Raw genomic sequence first — 20098 nt, forward strand, 5'->3', positions numbered from 1 at the left:
GGCAGAATATTATCATGAAATACAAAAATAGATGGGGTTTTTTTTCTTCCTCAGTACCACAGACAGCTAAAATGAAAAGTGCTGTAATCCGGTGGTTGGGGTCAAATTGAAGTTTAGAAGCTTTATTCTAAAGTTAGCCCACTAACAGTTTTTTAAAGTTGCACTGTTGGAATTCAGCTCTCAAAAAGATGCGGAAATAAATGTATCGTAAAAAAAAAAAAAAAAAAAGATTCACAGTGCAATGCAACAACACATTGCACCATTTTGAACTTATATTTTCCACTCCAACAAGCAGCCAATTACATCGACTGGAAGAGAAACATCTTTCAATTATAAATCAAACATTCTACTCGGTACAAAGAAGGGAGAGGGATTAATCAGTCCAAATGGGTTCTTGACAAAGATTGATTCTCATCAACTACACCGAATGCATGCGTTAAATACATCCTTAAACCCATTTTGACAGAGCAGGGACCAACCCTGGTTCTGCAGCTTGTCATTCACCACACTTTGGCAGTGTGTTAAAGAAAGGGGGAAAAGGAAGAATTTGAGTTAGAAACGTATTCCACATCATTCTGCTCAAGAAAGACAAGCTTTTGTTTACCCCAGGATTGTTAGTTAGCCAAGTGGTAAATTTCAAAGAGGACCATTGTGCACACATCTTGGGTTTGACAATAGTATTTCCCCCCCCCCCCCAAGAATAAAAGGTGCTGCACATCACTGGTTACCATTAGATGACGTTAATCCACGGAACAGCAAAAATCTATTTCAAATTCAAATTATGAAATTACATTATACTGCAAGTGAAAAAAATAAGATTTTTTTTAACCTTTTAACCACAATGTCTTAAATGGCAATACATTATTGACAGGGCAGGCAATTTTATTGGATTACTACTCAGTTTCCCTTTGCTGACTGGGTAACTAGTTTTAATACATTTATATAATTATTTTCAAAAAAGTCTATTGTTTCAACAAAAAAAAAACATGATAAAACTGGATTGATAAAGCCTTTTGCTGGGCATCACATTTGAGCTTTGCCTAGTCATCTCGTCTCATCCACCTCCCATTAAAAAAAAATTTTTTTTTTAAATAATCAGTAAACAACTACATGTCCTGTCTTAACAGAGTTGCTGCACGTGCACAAATTCTTTCACAGTTTTCTTAGCAAACTATTTCCCCCACTTCAGAAGGTGTCACCAAAGGCTATGTTAAACTTTCTGAGAACACCAAACGATTATTCCAAGTATCAGGAAGTTCTAGTAACCAAGACTATTCTCATGTCATCCAGATAAGAGTGGGGTAGACATTGCAGCCACCCCCCCCCCCACCTGCACTGCAAGAGTTTTCAATTAATGCCTTCTGAAGGTGATCAAATAGCAAAAATCAGCATGTAGAAAGTAGGGCTGCAAGTAAATATTTTCATAATTGATTAATGTATCGATTATTTTTTTGATAAATCATTTAGTCTGAAAGGTCAAAATAATGATGGATGCCCATCTTAATTTTCCAGAGTTCAAAGTGTCTTAACTGTTTAGTCTGACCAACAGTCAAAAAAACCCTCAAGTATTCGTTTCATAATGATTTAAAAATCAAGACAGGCAAGCAAATCTAAGCACTTATGAAAGTGCAACCAACAAATGTTTTGTATTTATACTGGACTCAAACCATTAATTGACTACCAAAACTAATAAATTAATGTTCTGTCGACTGACTAATCCATTAATCGTTCCAGCACTAGTAGAAAGTAGAGTACTGAGACGTGTACTGTAGAATTAGCTCAGTGCCAATACAAGGACAGCAACACATTGTTTTGGCTCCATTCGGTAATTATTTTACATCTCAAAAGGTGCACGATAACTGCAAGGTCAAAGCACAGGCTGTTCGCTCTGCACAAGGACACTTTCAACCAAGGTCGGAAGTGTGGTTAAAGAACAGCACGTTCCTGTTCCATTGTCCCCCGTGTCACAATATTAAAAGTATTCAAAAAGATAAGTCACATTCATCCAGCAGTACTTCGTATGCGAAGTAATATTTTACCCAACAATGGCTTGTGTTAGTCTGCATATCCTCAACATACTTTTAAGCACTGTTCCCTTTCTAAATGGGGACAGCATGAACTGAAAAATTACACAGCTCTTTTTATACCATCCCTCTGGTCTATCTTCATGTAGTGATGGCCTCATGGAGCCAAAGTGTTACTGTCAAGACACTTACGCAGCTCCATTTATGTTCTTCTCAAGGAAATGATGGAAGACTTGATTGCATAAGCCTACGCTCATAATGCAGATCTTTGCAAATAACGTCAAGCTACAAAGCATAGGGCTACAGGAAAAAGCGTTGGGAGCTTGTAGGGCTCCTTGGTGCGGTTCACCAAGAAAAAGAAAAAAAAAGTTCTTAAAAAGTGCAGGCTACAGGATGGGTTATGCCATACGACTTTTCCCCGAAACCTTTACCAGGAAGTGGCAGAGGTTAACAAGCTGGGTGTTATACAACTCCTTGTACCATGCCATTAGCCCTTATTAGGGTTTTGACATAAATAATAAAAATCCAACATCACTAATAAAATACAGGAGTGTAATGTGTCCGTTTTAAATGGCAGTAAAGAACACAAATGTCTTTCACACATCACAGTTAATTCAGCAGGATGTGATTTTTCTGGGTTTCTTCCGTTTCTTTCAAGTTTTCAAGACATTACTCATGGTAGATCAGCTTTCGTCTATTCTTTCACATCCATGGGTTCAGATGAGTTAAACAGGTTAAGTGCTGATCACCTTGGAGAACGGGACGGATGTGAAGTGATACGTTAACGCATAGACCGAAAACTGATTTAGTCACCGAGTTCGATTTAGGCTTTTTGCATGAACCATGAGTTTATCGAGAATGTGAGAGCATATTGGACTATTAGTCGTTTCAATCACATCTAAATAGCCAATTGGATCACTTGCTTAACAGCTTAGCAACTGCAAATGTCTAAGCCAATGATATTTAGGCAGGAGGAAAACCATCTCTGCAACCTACAAATAACATGCCTCTGTGCTACAGCATGCAGGCATCTAGTTTTTACATTAATCATTAAGGGTTATAGATCAACACTTGTGGTGAGTGAGCTCACTGCACAGTTTGGTACAAGTAACCTCTTTTGTAAGCACTGAGGGGGTAGAAGGTGGCCACAACAAACTTCCCATCAAAGGTACGGCCTGTCAGCAGCCTCTGAGCCTCTTTGGAGTCACTGGAGTTGGCATACTCCACAAAGACCTGGTGGGGAGACAAATAGCATGGACATTCACAACACAATGATCAAGCACAGAAAAAGGAGTGCCGATATATGCATACCAATAACCCGCTTACAGTAATTGGGCAATCAGTAATTGAGTAACAAGTAATCAGTTAAAGGCAACGTGTCCATTACAGAGTTAAATGTAGTTCAAAATAACAGGATTTCTCTGATACTCAAGGTCATCATCAATTAGTTTAATAATGTGCAAAGAACATCCACCTTACTGCATCCGATGACTTTAAATGTGCAGTTGCAAAAAACCCCAAAAGAAATCAGACTAAGATGTTTACAAGCGTCGATTTAAAAAAAAAAAAAAATCTAGGCCCCTTAACTCTGATTTTGACCTGAGCCAAATACATAATCAGGTAAAGGTGTTTGTGACAGTTTTATAAAGTCATAGGTTTATGGGTTTCTGAGTGTGTGTAGTGCAACATTAGAGTCCAACCTGTCCTTTTCCTGGGTTTTCCTTTGGGATGAGTAGAGAAACCACAGAGCCATACTTCTGGCACTCCTCTTTCATGTCCTCCAGGATGTCTGGAAGAAGAAAAAAAAAAGTGCTAGTTATTAAAAAAAAAAAAAATCACAAATAATGCTAGTGATTGACTAATCATAAGTCGCTATGAAGGCTTTCATCCTCATAAGTTTATCTATTCCTTCTCGAATCCCATTTATTTCATTTCAGGGTTCTTGGGGAGCTGAAGCTTATTCCCAGCAAACACTAGGGTTAAGGCAGGAAAACATCCTGCCCAGGGTAAAGGCATAAGTCCAACACACACACACACACACACACACGCTGTATTGCTTAGGTGGCTCTACCCTCATACTCCTCTTCATTATGCAGGTGGCTATCATCAATCAAGTTGAGAAGGCGCAGGACAGGAGATGGTAGCAGAACTAAGTCCTCAATATGAGGAGCTGTCAAAAGCAAGCACACAATACGTTTCTTCATGTTAAATGGGGTAATTGTAAATAGTACTACTTGAGCTATTGTTAATGAAAAGTGAACTTGCTGGTGGAACCATTGTAAATGTGAAGTTTCCTACAGGTAACCCCTTGACACAGCCAACATTACATATAATGGGAACTGACAAGTCCAGATTTTTATTTCCCCATTCTCATGCCATTATAGGGAGCTTTAAGGATAAGAAACATTGCTTCATAAGAGAACAGTGTGTTATACAATGATTAGAGATGTGATCTACATCTTAAATATTCATACATTCAATAAATCATCTTACAACCCCCTGAAATCATCTTGTGATTTCCCAGATGGAGAAGCACCAGCCTATGATACATTACCTCATTTGTATCTGGAAACACTTGACCGTACTTAATGCCTCCATCTGATCTGCATTTGTTAAAAACTGTCAAGAGCAAGTAGAATAACAGGGAGCATGGCTAATTATCAATAAATTTTATTAATCTCATTATCCTGCAATTCTTATCCCTTCCCAAATGAAGTGAGTGAGTGATTGAGAGAGCATAGTCACAGTATATTCACATACCAAAGGGAATGCTAAAGAATGGGCTCAGCAGGGCAGTTTCAGCTGAACATCTGTGCTTGGGCTTGTTGTGAAGCATGCTACAAAAGGAAAAAAAAACAAACTCCAAATCTATAATTGTAGACTTTGATAAAAATAAATTTCTCAGCTTACCAAAATAAATATCATACAGTGCACAAACTAGCGCGCTAAATAAACTTGAAATATTGATGAATAATCTCATTGAGGCTGGATCTTGGACAATTCTGAGGAACAAATTTCAATCATAAATATAAGCGACTACAATACAAGGATGGGAGTTTTGAGCCCCGCTGCATTAGGAGTGAGACATTACCTTTTGATAAGGTCTCTGAGATGATAGACAGGGATGGCAGGGCAGACTAGGCTGTTGCTGGCAAATATGTGGTCAACTATAGCGACGCTGTTATCCTAAAGGAGTGGAACACATTTCACGATATGCTTTTTATTATGTTGTTGCAAAATAGATTACATGCTGGTAACAATTCAGATTGAAAATCAATTTACAATGAATGAATCACTGTACCATACGTCAGAGTAATCTTCCAGTGGTTACTGGAAATATGGCTTCAATGTTATGCTAATCCCACAGTTGCTCCTAAGAATTGAAGCAAAAGTTTGACTAGAAATAAAAACACTCCTTCCTAGAAGAATTAATTATGAAAATATCTACACAGGGAATGGGACTCCCCCTTAGGAGACACTGTTACATCGCTACTTCACATTGCTGATGTGGTTTCATAAGTTACACATTGCCAAGCATTCCCAATACAGCCCTCCTGCCCCATAATCAATCCACGTGTCGGTGTCAACAGCATCTGCTGGGAACTATTCTGGACACCTCTGGAGCGCTGCTGAATACTGGTAGATGTATCAGAATCAGAAACACTGGCATTTCATGCACATGAAGTGAAATTAACATTGTTTCCCCCAGCCCACAGTAGCATGGCCGGATCAACCCTCCAGGGGGCCCTGGGGCATGTGTGTCCATTGCCCCCCGTCAGATAGGCTATGCAATCAATACTAAACATTGTTAAATGTAAAACTAATGCAAATACCCAACATGGTAGTCGACGCTATGCCAATCTGCAACTCACAGGATTGCAAACATATTGTGAAGCCTTCTTCCACTTACAACGGCTTACCAACAGGAAATAAATGTTTCAGAGCAAATAATTTAGTGAAATATGGGCATTAATTTAGTAAATCTATCCATTTAATTACTTTTCAGTATGAGCATTCTAGCTAGCACATTTGTTTAACTATACACAATGAAACAATGCATTTGATCACAAGCATCGAGTTTGCGCTATGTTTGACTTCGTTGCACTCTCAACGCTACAGCTTGGGGCCCCTGCATCAGTACAGACTGTAGCTTGGGGCCCCCGCATCAATAGAAACTGTAGCTTGGGGCCCCCGCATCAATAGAAACTGTAGCTTGGGGCCCCCCGCATCAATTGAGACTTTGTAGCTTGGGGCCCTGCATCAGTAGAGACTGTAGCTTGGGGCCCTGCATCAGTAGAGACTGTAGCTTGGGGCCCCTGCATCGCAACACAGGGATGGAACAAACATCCCTTTTAGGTTATGACTGAGGATCCCTACAATACACGAACACAATACCCCTGACCTTTTGGGGCCCTTCGTGGTCCGGGGCCCCCGCCTGGCATGCCCGGTCCGTAATCCAGCCTTGCACAGTAGTGCAACACAAAGAAAAAAACATTTCCAAAAACTACAAGAACACATATCAAAACGAACACATATCTAAACTAAAAAAACTGTCCAAGGAGAAGAAATGCCAGCCAGGATGATTGTCGGAACTGCTGGTCTGCATGGGCTAGCAGTTAGCTTAAACTGCCCCGCTTCTGTGTTCTGTAAGACTGCCCTCGGCGTTTCCTCTTCGGGCACAGCTCCGGTCCGGGCCATGGTCTTTGGGCCCACAGGACGCAGCAGACCAGGCTCCCTCTGTCGATCCAATGCCAGCTCTCCCAGCCAGACACTTTCGACACACCACATGACGAAACTAAAAATACAGTCAAGGCGAGGTGAGGCTGCTGCCAGACCACCCTCGGTGTTATCGGAATTGCTGGTCTGCATGGGCTAGCAGTTAGCTTAGCCTGCCCCGCGTCCTGTCAGACAGCCCTTGGTGTTACCTCTTCGGGCACAGCTCCAGGCAGGGCCGTGGTCCCTGGGCCCACAGGACGCACCGACCAAGCTCTCCCAGCCATCAAACGAAGACAAACTTGGACGGAGATGTGGACAAAGACACTGCATGGATGGTACTGGGTGAGGCCGCCGCAAACATGAATTTGCACCACCATCTTCCCACACTGGGATTATCTGTTTTGATGATATGTCACTTCTATTCATAAAAGTAGGACTAAAAGTCCATTGCTGATCATTTTTCAGCAGTTTTATCATTATGGGCCCTTACCTTGAATCAATGCAGTATGTTTTAAAATTAATAAAAGCACATTTCATAATGTGAGGATTCTCTATAAACACATCTCATAAGAAAACTGGCTATGCCGATTTGTGATGTGTGAAGAACATGCTGAATTTTCCTTCCTATAATCCAGCACTGTTTGCCTTATACACACAAAAAGCATTGATATAGCTGTTGTTCTGATGTGCAACCCCATTTTTAATTTCAACTGCAACCTCAAAAATCCCTGTGCAGGCACACTGATGCCATAGAGAGACTAAAGGCCCCAAAATCTCTGATGAAACTGCAGCCACATTTCAGTCCTCAAATTTTCAGCCCTACTGTTATCGCATAAAAAAAAAACCATGACATTCCTTTCAATTGGTAATGTGCTATTTCAGGATACCAAAACCATTTGGAAAGATTAAACAGACCCATGTTAACTAGATCCATATTAACCAAGCAGTAGACCAGCACAATGGGCTCCAATCAAATGCAATTCAGGCTGAAGAGTATACTGGCTTCCATTTCAACAGGGAAACAGCCTAACTGATTACACCAATTAGTTCCCACTCTTGCATTAACAGTGTTATAATGAATTAATGTGCAGATTGAAACCTGCATACACTTGGGTGTATGTGGCACATGATGGAACTGCACAGTGCTGCATAAGTCTTACAATTTAAGCCTCCCTGTTGGGCACTAATAAAATTACTACACACTATATTTAAAGGGCATATAAAAACTTGAATGTATGATCCGATTAGGCCATGCTTCCTTAATGAATTAGATTAAGATGAGAACTTTTTTTATGGGGGACCCCTCTTTCTAAGTACACTGAAGGTCAGGTAATGCCAACACTTTGTAAACACCACCACCTAGACTGACAGGGCACAAACCTTCCACTCCTGGGAACGGATAGTCTCTTTGAGTTTGATTCCTGAGTACATCTCTAGCAAGATGATGCCCAGGCTCCACAGGTCTACAGCAGACGAGCAGCCCGAGTCCCCTTCCACACCTGCCTGGGCCAGGCTGTTCTGCAGCTCAGCCTCCGGAGCGCGGTACCCATCTGTCTGGATGTACTTCACATCCTGCAGGGGGGGGGGGGTAAGGTATTGTGGAGGGTGTGAAAGGAGGAGGGCAAATGGATTAGAGGGAAGGTGGTGGAGGGTTTGGAAAGCGAGGAGAACACAGGTAAAAAGGGTGGACATGGAGAGAGAGTGGAGCGAGGAGCCAGAGAAGTTAATGAGGCAATGAAAGGAAGGAAGAGGGAATGACAGGGAGATAGAGGATACAGGGAAAGAGGTGGGAGCAAGTGGAGAAAGCTAAATTACACAGACCTGAATTGATCCTTCTCAATATGAATGAATTACACCTAAACGCTAAGACGCATTGCAACAAAAATAGTTTATCTTTAGTCACATTAGGAAAACAGACAAGCCCTGGATCTGCTTATTCTCCCTATATTTCACGATCACCCTTCCTCTTCTTTTCCTGATCTTTAGATTCTAGATGCCACTGCTCACCTGGTTTCCCTCTTTGAAACTGAGGCCAAAGTCGATAAGCTTGAAGCACTCGTCATCGGCGCTCCACAGGATGTTGCGCGGTTTGAGGTCGGCGTGAACATATCCTTCCCTGTGCAGGAAGGCGAGGGCCTCCAAGACATCTCTGGCACAGTGCTGGACAAGCCACATAGAGTGGCCTTGCTGGGGCCTGCCACGAATTCGACATTTAAAATGTTGAAGTTGACCTGAATAATTGATACCATTTCTATAGAAGTGATGCCCTTTTTTAATAAAACTGAGAACTGCTCTCACCACCCATAATACCTTTCACCTCTAGAGGGTTTCATGAGCCGTATTAGGCATTGCAAAATCTCCCATGTTGCATAAAATGACAGAAAATCTGGAAGAAAAAAAAAAAACATCTTTCCTAATGCAAGTCTGCAACTGACCCAAGGTTAGATCATAATTTGATACAAACAAACAACAATTCATGGTTGAACAGGGACATAGACACAATGTCTGCCCTGGAGCAATAGTATATGCTTACACTTTGTCATGATAAGCACCAGTATCGACGGTGTTGATTTAATATCACTGGTGTCGTTCAAATAATTTGTGGAAATAAATATACCGCGAAAAATTTATAAAAAATATCCACCCACTGCCAAACTCTAATAAACCCAAACATGGCCTCAGTGAACCAATTCAGTAAATGTTGCACTACTATTTGGATTAATCTGAGGGGCCCGGCCAAGAATGTACTTGTGGTTCCACGAGTCTATCATGAATATTTGTGAAGATAAACACCCATAATATCAGACTGACACAATACACACACAAGTACAATGCAAGCAGATGCAATTAAAACTCCTAGCTCTGCTGCAGAATAGCACCATTAAGATAAGACACAAATGAGCTCATCTCTAAAGCTGAGCAAAAGTTTACATGAAAGCCTTCTCAATTTATTCAATATCTGTAAAATATACATACTGGGAGCATTACCATTCTGTCAGAAAAAGAAAAAAAACAACCTTCCATCCTTTCATATATACACCCTCTTTCATCCATTTCAACTTTTCGGTATGTGAAAACTGAATTCCTTGACTTTGAGGTTTGCTGTAGTCTTAGAAACCACACATCCTGTTATCTTCAAACAAACCAAATACTTTTTCCAGTATGTGAAAACTCAACTCCTTGACTTTGTGGTTTGCTGTAATCTAAAAAAAAAAAAAAAAAAAAAACCCACCCTTATCCGGCTTTCAAACAAACCAAATATAGAATTCCACATTCACCTGACCATTAAAAATGTGCTCTTGCATAAAAATAAAAAAAAAAAAAAAAGGGGGGGGGGATTACCCTGATCATTCCAAACTATTAGGGACTGGGCAATAGTCGCATTGAATCCATTGTAAATTGGGAATGACCTGCAACTAGGCCTGTTGGTTATCAGCATGAACGGCTGAACCTAATCAGATCACATCACACCCACATACACTCTAACAAAGGAGACTATGCGCCAACAGTTGACGGGCATGAGAAGGCAGGGTATGCAGATCTGAAGTAATGTGTGCAAACGATATAGGAAATTTCATGTGTCATTTTATCACTTTGGGGAACCTTTCTGCAGAGAACTTGTTTTATACCACCACAGTTTTTTTTAAATTTTTTAACATGATGCTAGTTGCGTGGCTTGGGTCCTGGGCTGTCCGGTGGCATCTGGACACTGCTTGACATCCTGCGCATTAGGGGTGCACCATTCACGATTCGATTCAAAATCGATTCTCAAGTCAATACATTCATAGATTTGATTCTAGATTGCGGTTTTGAGTTACTTTTCCCATTTGACTGTGGTAGACACTTTTATAGGTCTCAAAGAGATGAAGATCACACTGAATCAAATGTAAACGCCAACTACTCAATGTCAACCCTGCGTAAGATTTATTTTCCTTTAGTCCACTCAGTCAATAGGAAACCAAGGCAGCCCTGAGACAAAGGGTAAAATTAACACTTAATACAAAAATAAAGATTGCAAAGAAACTGTAAACCTTCAAATAATAACAAATTCAATATCTAATAAAAAGCCCCGCTTTCTCTGTAAAAAGGCAACGAGGCGGTATAGTATACCTAGGCTATATTGTGTGCATCATGTACCGAAAGCCTTCATTATCAACGACGCTGTAGGGTCGCAGCTCTTTTGAAATGAAATGCACTATAGACCGAGTTATTTTCTCTGCCGGCTCCGAGTTGTCTGGAAGTTTAGAACATTGCTGCAGCATGCACTGGTTCACCGAAACGCTTGCTGCTACTGGGGGTTGTTGTTTCAAATCTATCTCCGGATGACGGCGTACCACGTGAGTCCTCAAGTTTACAGTGTTTCCAAAATACTTCACCTTCGCTTTGCAAAGCTTGCATATTGCATTAGTTTTGTCAAGCTCCTTCTTCCCCTCGAGTTCATAAAATCCAAAGTATGTCCAAAATATTGCCTTCATTGCCGATGGGGCAGGTTGTATTTGGCTTTTTTCTTTTTAATAACTGGATTCTGTGGATTTTTTTTAACTGGACTCTATCGCTCGCAATCTCTCCATGACACACACTTCACGTCCGTCTTGCGCATGCCAAGCAGGTGTGTCTGGGCGGAAACCGCACGGCGTCATAGCACCATCTATGGGATTTAGCGAGCTAACACATGTCGGGGGGGGGGGGGGAATCGAAACCAGCATTGCCGAAAGACTGAAAAATATAAATCGATACTTGGAATCGATTCTCAATCGGCAGAGATAGAATTGCGATTCTTATGTGAATCGATTTTTTTTGCACACCCCACTACGCATCATATTCTTCGTAAATCTTATAAGTCCATTATAATTCTGTTTATCCTCTTTCAATGTTGTATTGTGTAAACACGACATCCATTGCACATTGTCCGTCTTAAGAGAGAGATCCCACCTCTGTTGCTCTCCCCGAGGTTTCTTCCTATTTTTTCTCCCTGTTAAAGGTTTTTTTTTTTTTTAGGGAGTTGTTCCTTATCCAATGAGAGGGTCTAAGGACAGGATGTTGTGTTGCTGTAAAGCCCACTGAAGCAAATTTGTAATCTGTGATATTGGGCTATACAAATAAAACTGACCTCACTTGACTTGACTTTTTGTATGGGAAAACAATGACATTACATCACATACCTGCCACCTTGGGAACCACCACTGCCTGTCTGGGTGTTGGCTCTCACCAGCAGCTCAGACACGCTGACATCCAAGAGCTCCAGCAAAAGACAGCGGGTGGACACGCCCACACAGCTATGATTTGTGAATACCCCATACAGCGTCACTGGAAAAGAGAGCAAATACACCATTAGAAAACAACCTGCCTCTAATTTGACATGGGAAAAGAGCACATTTTGTCATTGAGCAGTGTGTTTCCATTAACATGTAGAAAAACATTTTCAAGCTACCAAATTTTGGAAAAGCTAATTTTGCTTTATAAACATGTTTGAAAGACCTGAGTTTTCAGCAACATCCTGTAACTCAACCAAGTATTGCTGCTTTTCTACCAGGTAGTTGATTACATTCACCTGTTGTGTCAGGTATTCTAGCCATCTAATCACAACAGGTGAGTGCAATCAACTACCTGGTGGAACAGAAAACCAGCAGTACAGGGGGTCCCTGAGAACTGGGTTGAGAACCACTGCCATAGAGAATGGAAATGGTTACAGGTTATACCAGGGGTGGGCAATCTTATCCAGAAAGGGCCAGTGTGGGTGAAGGCTTTCGTTCCAACCAAGCAGTAACACCGCTGATCCCACTAATCAACCAGTAGAGTCTTTGCTGAGGAACTTGATTAGGAGACACAGGTGTGTAAATGCTTGGCTGAAACAAAAACCCTCACCCACACTGGCCCTTTCTGGATAAGATTGCCCAGCCCTGGGTTCATACCCTAATAAAACAAATTATATTTTGAATATCTGATAATGTCTTAAGAATACAAAAAATAACAAGTATGTTTTATACCTTCTAGCATCCAAAAATTGTATGATTGGGTGCTATTTGGATAAAGAAGCGCTCTTTACGCATGCTTTTGATATAGAAAAATAAGTAATCCAAATAAATTTGTTAAAAATACTTTCTTCGAATTGGCTCGATATAGCTCAGACTTTTGAAAATGCAGCGTGTTTGGGCCCCATGGCCTTCATCAAGGGGGTAAGGGTATACAATGATCAAAGTTACACAAGTTTTATTTTACATGGAGCCTTTTATTCCACTGACAAGCAGAGTAACCACAGAATCTGAATGAAAACGCCTCATGTAATCAATTCTATCAGAATAAACTGGCCCATTCCAAAGGAAATCACATTCTGTTTGAATTTTGTGGCATACATCTTTTACAATCTGTTTGACAAATGAAAACGTGTCTTGTAAATGCTCCTCTCGATCAATGTCTACTTAACAGAATATCGATGCTCTTTCTGCGCACACTTGCCTACTTAAGGGAAGTAGTGGTCACTAGTTTCCGGTATACTGCGCATGTCAGAACCCTTCTTTTCTGATTACTTATTGTGGTGAATATAAACAGGACACTTCGTTCAAATTATTTAGCGATAATTTCCCCTCGGGGATGAATAAAGTATTCTGATTAATTAATTGACAACACATTTTATCTAGTGAAAATGTATACACTGTTGGGGGCATTGTCAATCGGATTAATTTTATTCACAATGGAAAAAAAAAGGTCATGTATCGCAGAGAACAGGTGGAGACGATCATTGCAGACTGTCTTGTCAGAATGTGCGGTCATGGCTTAACCAGCTTGAATCGGCACATAAACCAAGACTGCATCTTCAGTTCACACAAAACACATGGCAGAACACAAACTAGATCAATATCGACGGATAAACTCGGCAAATAAAGAGAATCAAACAAAGCAACAGCCGCAAGCGGCAATGGGCGGGGTCCAAGCACTTAGCAGAATCCAGTTAAAAAAAGAAATGTGTTTCTGACACTTACCATTTAGTTGTTCCTTTACCGATACCCGTATCGGAAATGCCTCCGATACCGCCTAAAATGCTGGATCTGGTATCGGCGAGTACGCGAATCTATGCACCGATGATCGATCCGATATCACGTAATTTATACGCCCCGAAACGGGATCAACATTTAAAGCAGTTTCGCCCGGACAAAACCGCCATTTTCCCGGAAATCAACTCTTCTTCGCCGCTTAAAAACAGTAGCCTACACAGCAGGTTAGGTTGTGGCGCAGATCCCACCGCTTTTCTTGGCACTCTGCCTCTGATTGGCCAGTACTCGTTGCCTCCGTTGGTTGGGTTGGTTAAGGTTAGGGTTAGGGCGGAGTTAGGTTTAAGGTTAGCTAATCAGAGGCAGAGTAGGGGTGGGTCTTCCTAGAAGCCTAGCGCCCGGACGCTACGCAGGACGTGTCTTGCCCAGAAAAGCAGTGGGATCCATAATAGCGTTGCTACAGCCACGGATGACGCAAAACCTCGCCCGGCGTATTTCGTTGCTATGGCGATAGCTAGCCTAGTTAACCTCCTGAGCTGGACTTTGGTTTTTAAAGCCAGATGAATGATGAGCCGGATGAATTAGTTTTACTTAAAATAACTACAATTGCACTTAATAAAAACTGGTAACTGTGTATTTTCAATGAAATATACCTGTTGCTTGTACGTAGATACTAGCTAGCTCCATAGCGTACTGTAACCGGTTATTTTCTTGCCCGGTGCGGGATTTGATACGAGGTGTACTGCACCACAAGGCGACATCACTAACCGCTCGGCTAAAGGGTCAGACCCGTTAGCTAGAGGCTAACGTGTCTTATTAGTAGTTTACAGTACCTTAGTAAAATAAAATTAAATGAAATGAAATCATGAACCGTGTGATGTAGCATATATCTTACAAATCCCCCCCCCCCCCCAGTTTTCCCCGTTTTTCTCCCCAATTGTATGTGGCCAATTACCCCGAGCCGTCCCGGTCGCTGCTCCACCCCATCTCTGCCGATCCGGGGAGCGCCCCGACCGACCAGAGGAGGCGTGAGTGCAGCGACCAGGACAAATACCCACATCCGACTTCCCATCCGCAGACACGGCCAACTGTGTCTGTAGCGGACGCCCGACCAAGCCGGAGGTAACACGGGGGATTCGACCCGGCGATCCCATGTTGGTAGGCAACGGAATAGACCGCTACGCTACCCGGATGACGCCAGCGCCCGCCTGGCTTGCTCTGCCCGTTGCCTAGCCCATGTCAGCCCTGGTCGCACCTGTCGGTGGACTTCGTCACCGGCCTCCCTCGAGCCAAGGGGAAGTCGGTCATCCTGGTGGTCGTGTATCGGTTTTCCAAGGTGGCGCGGTTCGTTGCTCTGGCCAAGCTCCCGTCTGCTTGGGAGACCGCAGCCTTGATGATGCAGCATGTGTTCCGCGTGCATGGCTTTCCTTGTGATGTGGTGTCAGATCGTGGTCCTCAGTTCGTCTCCCGTTTTTGGAAGGCCTTCTGCTCCCTCCTCAGGGCTACTGCCAGCCTCTCTTCAGGCTTCCACTCTCAGTGTACTGGGCAGACGGAGAGGGCGAACCAAGATCTGGAGACCATGCTGCGCTGTCTGGCTGCTTCCAACCTGTCCTCCTGGAGCTCGCAGCTGCTGTGGGCAGAGTACGCGCACAACACTTCTGCGGTCCTCCTCAACCGGCATGTCGCCGTTTGAGTACCAGATGGGGTACCAGCCGCAACTGTTCCCGGACCAGGAGGCTGAAGTGGAGGTTCCAGCAGCAGCCGACTTTGTGAGGCAGTGTGTGCAGACCAGGAGGGCCAGGGCTGCGCTGTTACATGCCAGGTCCAGGTACTCTTGGCAGGCCAACCGACGGTGGTGGCGGCCAGCGGTTCCCTTCCAGCTGAGGGATAAGGTGTGGTTGTCGTCCAGGGACCTCCCACTGCGGGTGGAGAATCAGAAGCTGGCTCCCTGCTTTGTAAGTCCATTTGCCATGGTGGCACAGGTCGGTCCAGTTTCCTACTGGTTGCAATTGCCTGCCTCCATGCCTGTCCATCCGGTGTTCCATGTTTCTCTCCTGAAGCCTGTCTCCTCCCGTGGCACCCCCGCCTCCTCCTCGCCTGATCGATGGGCTGCCTGCCTATACAGTTAGGAGGATTCTGGACTCCCGCTGGGTGTGTCGCAGTGTCTAGTATATGGTGGACTGGGAGGGCTATGGGCTGGAAGAATGGTGCTGGGTTCCGGCACTGGACATCTTGGACCAGACCCTCATCCGCGACTTTCAGCGCTGTGGCCCGGGCCGGGCCGTGCGTACGACAGGTGCTGTCCCTGGGAGGGGGGTACTGACACGATCACTGGCCAGAGGACCAGCAGCCAACAGACACTGTCTGTCGAGTCTTGGAGAGGCTTTACGTTGGTCTGCGGAAGCTCTTGGATCCTGAACCCTTATCTGCCTCCTCTGTGTGACAGAGGGTTTTTGCTTAGTTTAGTATTTTATGTTTATTCAATTTGCATTATTGCCTGCCCTGTTTGGCAGAAGTCTTTTGTTATTTTGTGTTTTGCTGAAGTTCAGTAAAGAGACTTTGTACTTTACCAACTTCCTCTACCTCTTCTCTGCAATTGGGTCCAAATACACAGCATTACAGTCCCACCTTAAACTATCACTGACCCACTCCTGGACTCCCTGCAGTTCACCTACAGAGCCAACAGGTCTTTGGACAACGCAGTAAACATGGCGCTCCACTTCATCATCCGGCTCCTGGACTCTGCCTGAACCAACGCCAGGATCCTGTTTGTGGATTTCTGCTCCACCTTCAACACCATCATCCCAGATCTGCTGTGGGACAACCTCTCCCAGCTGCAGATGCCTGTCTCCACCTACAGGTGGATCACTGACTTCCTATCTGACAGGAAGCATCACATGAAGCTGGGAAAACACATCTCTGATACCTGGACCATCAGCACCAGTTCCCCTCAAGGCTGTGTCCTTTCCCCTCTACTCTCCTCCCTGTATACAAAGAGGTGCACCTCCAAAACAGTCAGTAAAGCTCCTGAGGTTTGCTGACAACACCACCCTTACTGGGCTCATCTGTGGTGGGGACAAGCCCACCTACAGGTGGGAGATTGACCATAAGGTGTCCTGGTGATGCCAAAACAACCTTTGGAGCTCAACACTCTAAAGACAGTTGAGATGGTTGTGGACTTCATAAAGTACCCAGCTCTACCCGCCTCCATCACCCTTTGTGGCTCCCCAGTGGACACTGGAATCCTTCCGCTTTCAGGGCACCGTCATCACCTAGGACCGCAAGTGGGAGCTGAACATCAGCTCTCTCACCAAGAAAGCACAGCAGAGGATGCACTTCCTGTGGCAGCTGAAAAAGTTCAACCTTCCATAGCCAATGATGGTGCACTTTTACATTACTATCATTGAGTCCCTCCTCATCCATCACTATCAGGTACGCTGCTGTCACTGTCAAGGGCAAGGACAGACTGTAGCATATCCTTCGCTCTACTGAGAGGGTGATTGGCCGCAACCTGCCATCCCTCCATGACCTGTACGCTTCCAGGACACCGAGGTGAGCAGCACAGATCATGGCCAACCCTTCCTACTCAGGCTCTCTTCAAAACACTCCCCTCCGGCAATACGCTAAGGTCTATAAAAACCAGAACCTTGTGCCACAAGAATAGCTTCTTCCCTACAGCAGTAAGCCTTACTAACAAGCCCCCAGACACCCACAGATCCTGACATTGCCACCCGACCACTTTTATCTTCCCTACTGTGTTCTCTGTGTATCAACACTTTGCATAAAACCAGCACGACCTTTGTAAACTTATTCTGTACATCATTTCTTAAAATTCTCACTTAACTTTTTGCAAATACAGCTCCTGCCACCCAGTGACGGGCATGAGGTGCTGCTACGTGGTCTCATGTTCAATCCTCATCAGTGTTGACTGCACCTTTTATTATAACTTTTGTGTGTGTGTGTGTGTGTGTTTATTTATTTATTTTAGGCAAAAACCTATTCCCTTAACTCTGACACCCAAATTAACCCTAATCTAATAAAAAAACAACAACACAGAAATAATTTAAACTTAACCATAACCCCCTTACCTTAAACCTGAGGTTAATTCTAGTGCCAACTACTCCCAAGTCTTCCTATAACTCCAGTTGTAACCTTATTCCAGAAATAATCTTCCTCGTACGGACAAAGAAAACTGTCCCCAACCAAAATGGTTCCTGATTCTACTGAGGCCATTTGATACTCGTCAGTGTAGACACACGATTAAACGCGCGCGCGCACACACACACACACACACACACACACACACACACACACACACACACACACACACACAAGCTTACCTATGTTTTTGTGCCCTTGGATGTCTTCCAGCACGGACCTCTCCTTGTGATACCCGTAGTCTCCTCCCTGAGCGTCGGCCTGGAACTCCTTGACGGCGGCGGTGGTGGCGGCGGCCCGGCCGGAGCTCACCCGGTACACCGAGGCCGAAACCCCCTGCCCGAGCCGCGACTGCACGTTCCAGATCTCGCCGAATATCTCGAACAGAACCGGCTTCATGCTCTGGTCCACGCCCCCCGGCGACGCCATGATGACCGCGCCGCTATGTGGTACCTTTCCCCTCCGAGCCGGAACCGCAGTGGGTCGCGGGGCCGCAACGACGGAGACGAGAGGCGAGGAGCCGAGCGGCGTTAGTGGACAGGTGCCAGCGGCTGCAGCAAATGCATTACTGCGGGCAAAGCAGCCACGAGATCAGCGTCTGAAATGAGAAGCGCTTAACGCGTCAACACCCGCGTGGTTCCAGAACAAACTAAACGCGGCGCGGCAACTGCGCATATTCAAATAAAACATCAATAAAGAAAAAAAATCAAATAGAATGATGCCCGACGTCGCCGAGGTTGTCAAAATGTGTGCGCCCCCCCCCCCCCCGAGTCAGCTGACAAATAAAAAGTTTCCCAGAGCGAAGCGACCCAGCCTCACGGCCGCGCCACCAACATCATTTCAGCGTCGCGACTTTCACCCCATATTACGCGGCTGTCCGTCAGCGACTTCGCCTCCTCCGCGGGGCTCGGTTCGGACCGGTTCTATCCAACCGTCGTGTCAAGCGGGCGAGCACGAAGTCGTTTGTTGTTGTTTTAAGACGATTGGCCTCACTTCCGCTCCCGCGCTGCGCCTGCGCGGTTGCGATGCGGCTTTAGGTTGAGGCGTGTACCGCCTCCTACAGGGCAGGAGGGGGAGGAAGGAGAAGAAGAAGAAGAAGAAGAAGAAGAAGAAGAAGAAGAAGAAGAAGAAGAAGAAGAAGAAGAAGAAGAAGAAGAAGAAGAAGAAGAAAAGGAATTCGTGATCGCGTGAGTTTTCGCAATTCCCCGAAAGACAAAACAAAAATGACATTTTACACAAATTTGATAAAAAATTCAATTATTAAATTGAGAACAATGTATCTAACATTCCTATCCCCCCCTCAAAGCGAAGGAAACACACTTCAAAATTATGAATAACATATATCCCTCCAAAGAACTACTTAGATCACGGCTTGGTTTTGACGATAATATAGTGTAACGTGGATGGATAAATAGACACGCTGATTGGCGGGTCTGAGCTTTTAGTCGAGTGGTTAGCGATGTCGCCTGCGGTGCGGACGACACGGGTTCGCCTCCCGGCCGCGGCAGTTCCTGTGGTTGCGTTGTCCCCCGAATTCGCTACAATATGTTCATTTTGTGACATAGAAATATGACATAGAAACTTCGGACCACGTGTTTTTCTCATGTGGTGTGGTACTTGTGTTCTGGCTTGACGTTCACAAATGGATAAAGCAAAGGATTTTGTCCTTTCCAACTTGGATTTCTAGAGACAATATAACATTTGGTATGATTTTGCGAAACAAAAACGATGAACTCTGTCGTAATGTAATCCTCTGCTTAGCCAAATTCTTTATTCATAAAAATAGATACTTTAAGTCGTCCCCCAAATTTGTTGTTTTTTTTAAATGAATTTAGATTATACTTGAAATCTTTAAAACTAATGACCGATACAAAAGCTCTAAAGATTTATGAGGTGTTAAGACATTTTCCCACTGAATTAGAAGACTGATATCCTTATTAATTCCCCCTTGTATGATGGACTGTGTTTTATTATTCTCATTTAGTGTATGTCATGTATTTAATTTATTATTGTTCGTACCCTTATTTTCGTAATACTGTAGCGAATTCGGGGCACAACGCAACCACAGGAACTGCAGCGGCCGGGAAGCGGACCCGTACCGCCTGCACCGCAGGAGACACCACTAACCGCTCGACTAAAGGACCAAATCCACCAGCCAGCGGCCAGCGTGTCTCCTTATCCATGCACATTACACTACATTACCGTATATTT

At 44.0% G+C, this 20098-nt stretch overlaps 1 protein-coding gene across 3 annotated transcripts; it reads right to left on the reverse strand.

Annotated features, from left to right (window-relative positions):
• Window positions 1-3088: 3088 nt before the first annotated feature.
• Window positions 3089-18628, reverse strand: uhmk1 (U2AF homology motif (UHM) kinase 1). Of its 3 annotated transcripts, XM_056277860.1 has the most exons (10): window positions 18070-18628; window positions 11903-12047; window positions 10344-10357; window positions 8748-8923; window positions 8121-8312; window positions 5116-5210; window positions 4785-4861; window positions 4096-4194; window positions 3725-3813; window positions 3089-3257 (listed from the first exon to the last, which is right to left on the reverse strand). In XM_056277860.1, the coding sequence occupies exons 1-10, from the start codon at window positions 18314-18316 to the stop codon at window positions 3111-3113; spliced, it is 1281 nt and encodes a 426-aa protein (XP_056133835.1). In that variant the 5' UTR covers window positions 18317-18628; the 3' UTR covers window positions 3089-3110. The 3 variants fall into 3 exon arrangements, with proteins under 3 accessions (XP_056133835.1, XP_056133836.1, XP_056133834.1); XM_056277861.1 differs by lacking the exon at window positions 10344-10357 and having other exon boundaries at window positions 11922-12047; XM_056277859.1 differs by lacking the exon at window positions 10344-10357 and having other exon boundaries at window positions 8748-8934.
• Between the last annotated feature and the right edge of the window lie 1470 nt (window positions 18629-20098).

This window comes from Lampris incognitus, chromosome 3 (assembly GCF_029633865.1).
Source record: "Lampris incognitus isolate fLamInc1 chromosome 3, fLamInc1.hap2, whole genome shotgun sequence".
In the NCBI taxonomy this organism is placed as follows: Eukaryota; Metazoa; Chordata; class Actinopteri; order Lampriformes; family Lampridae; genus Lampris; species Lampris incognitus.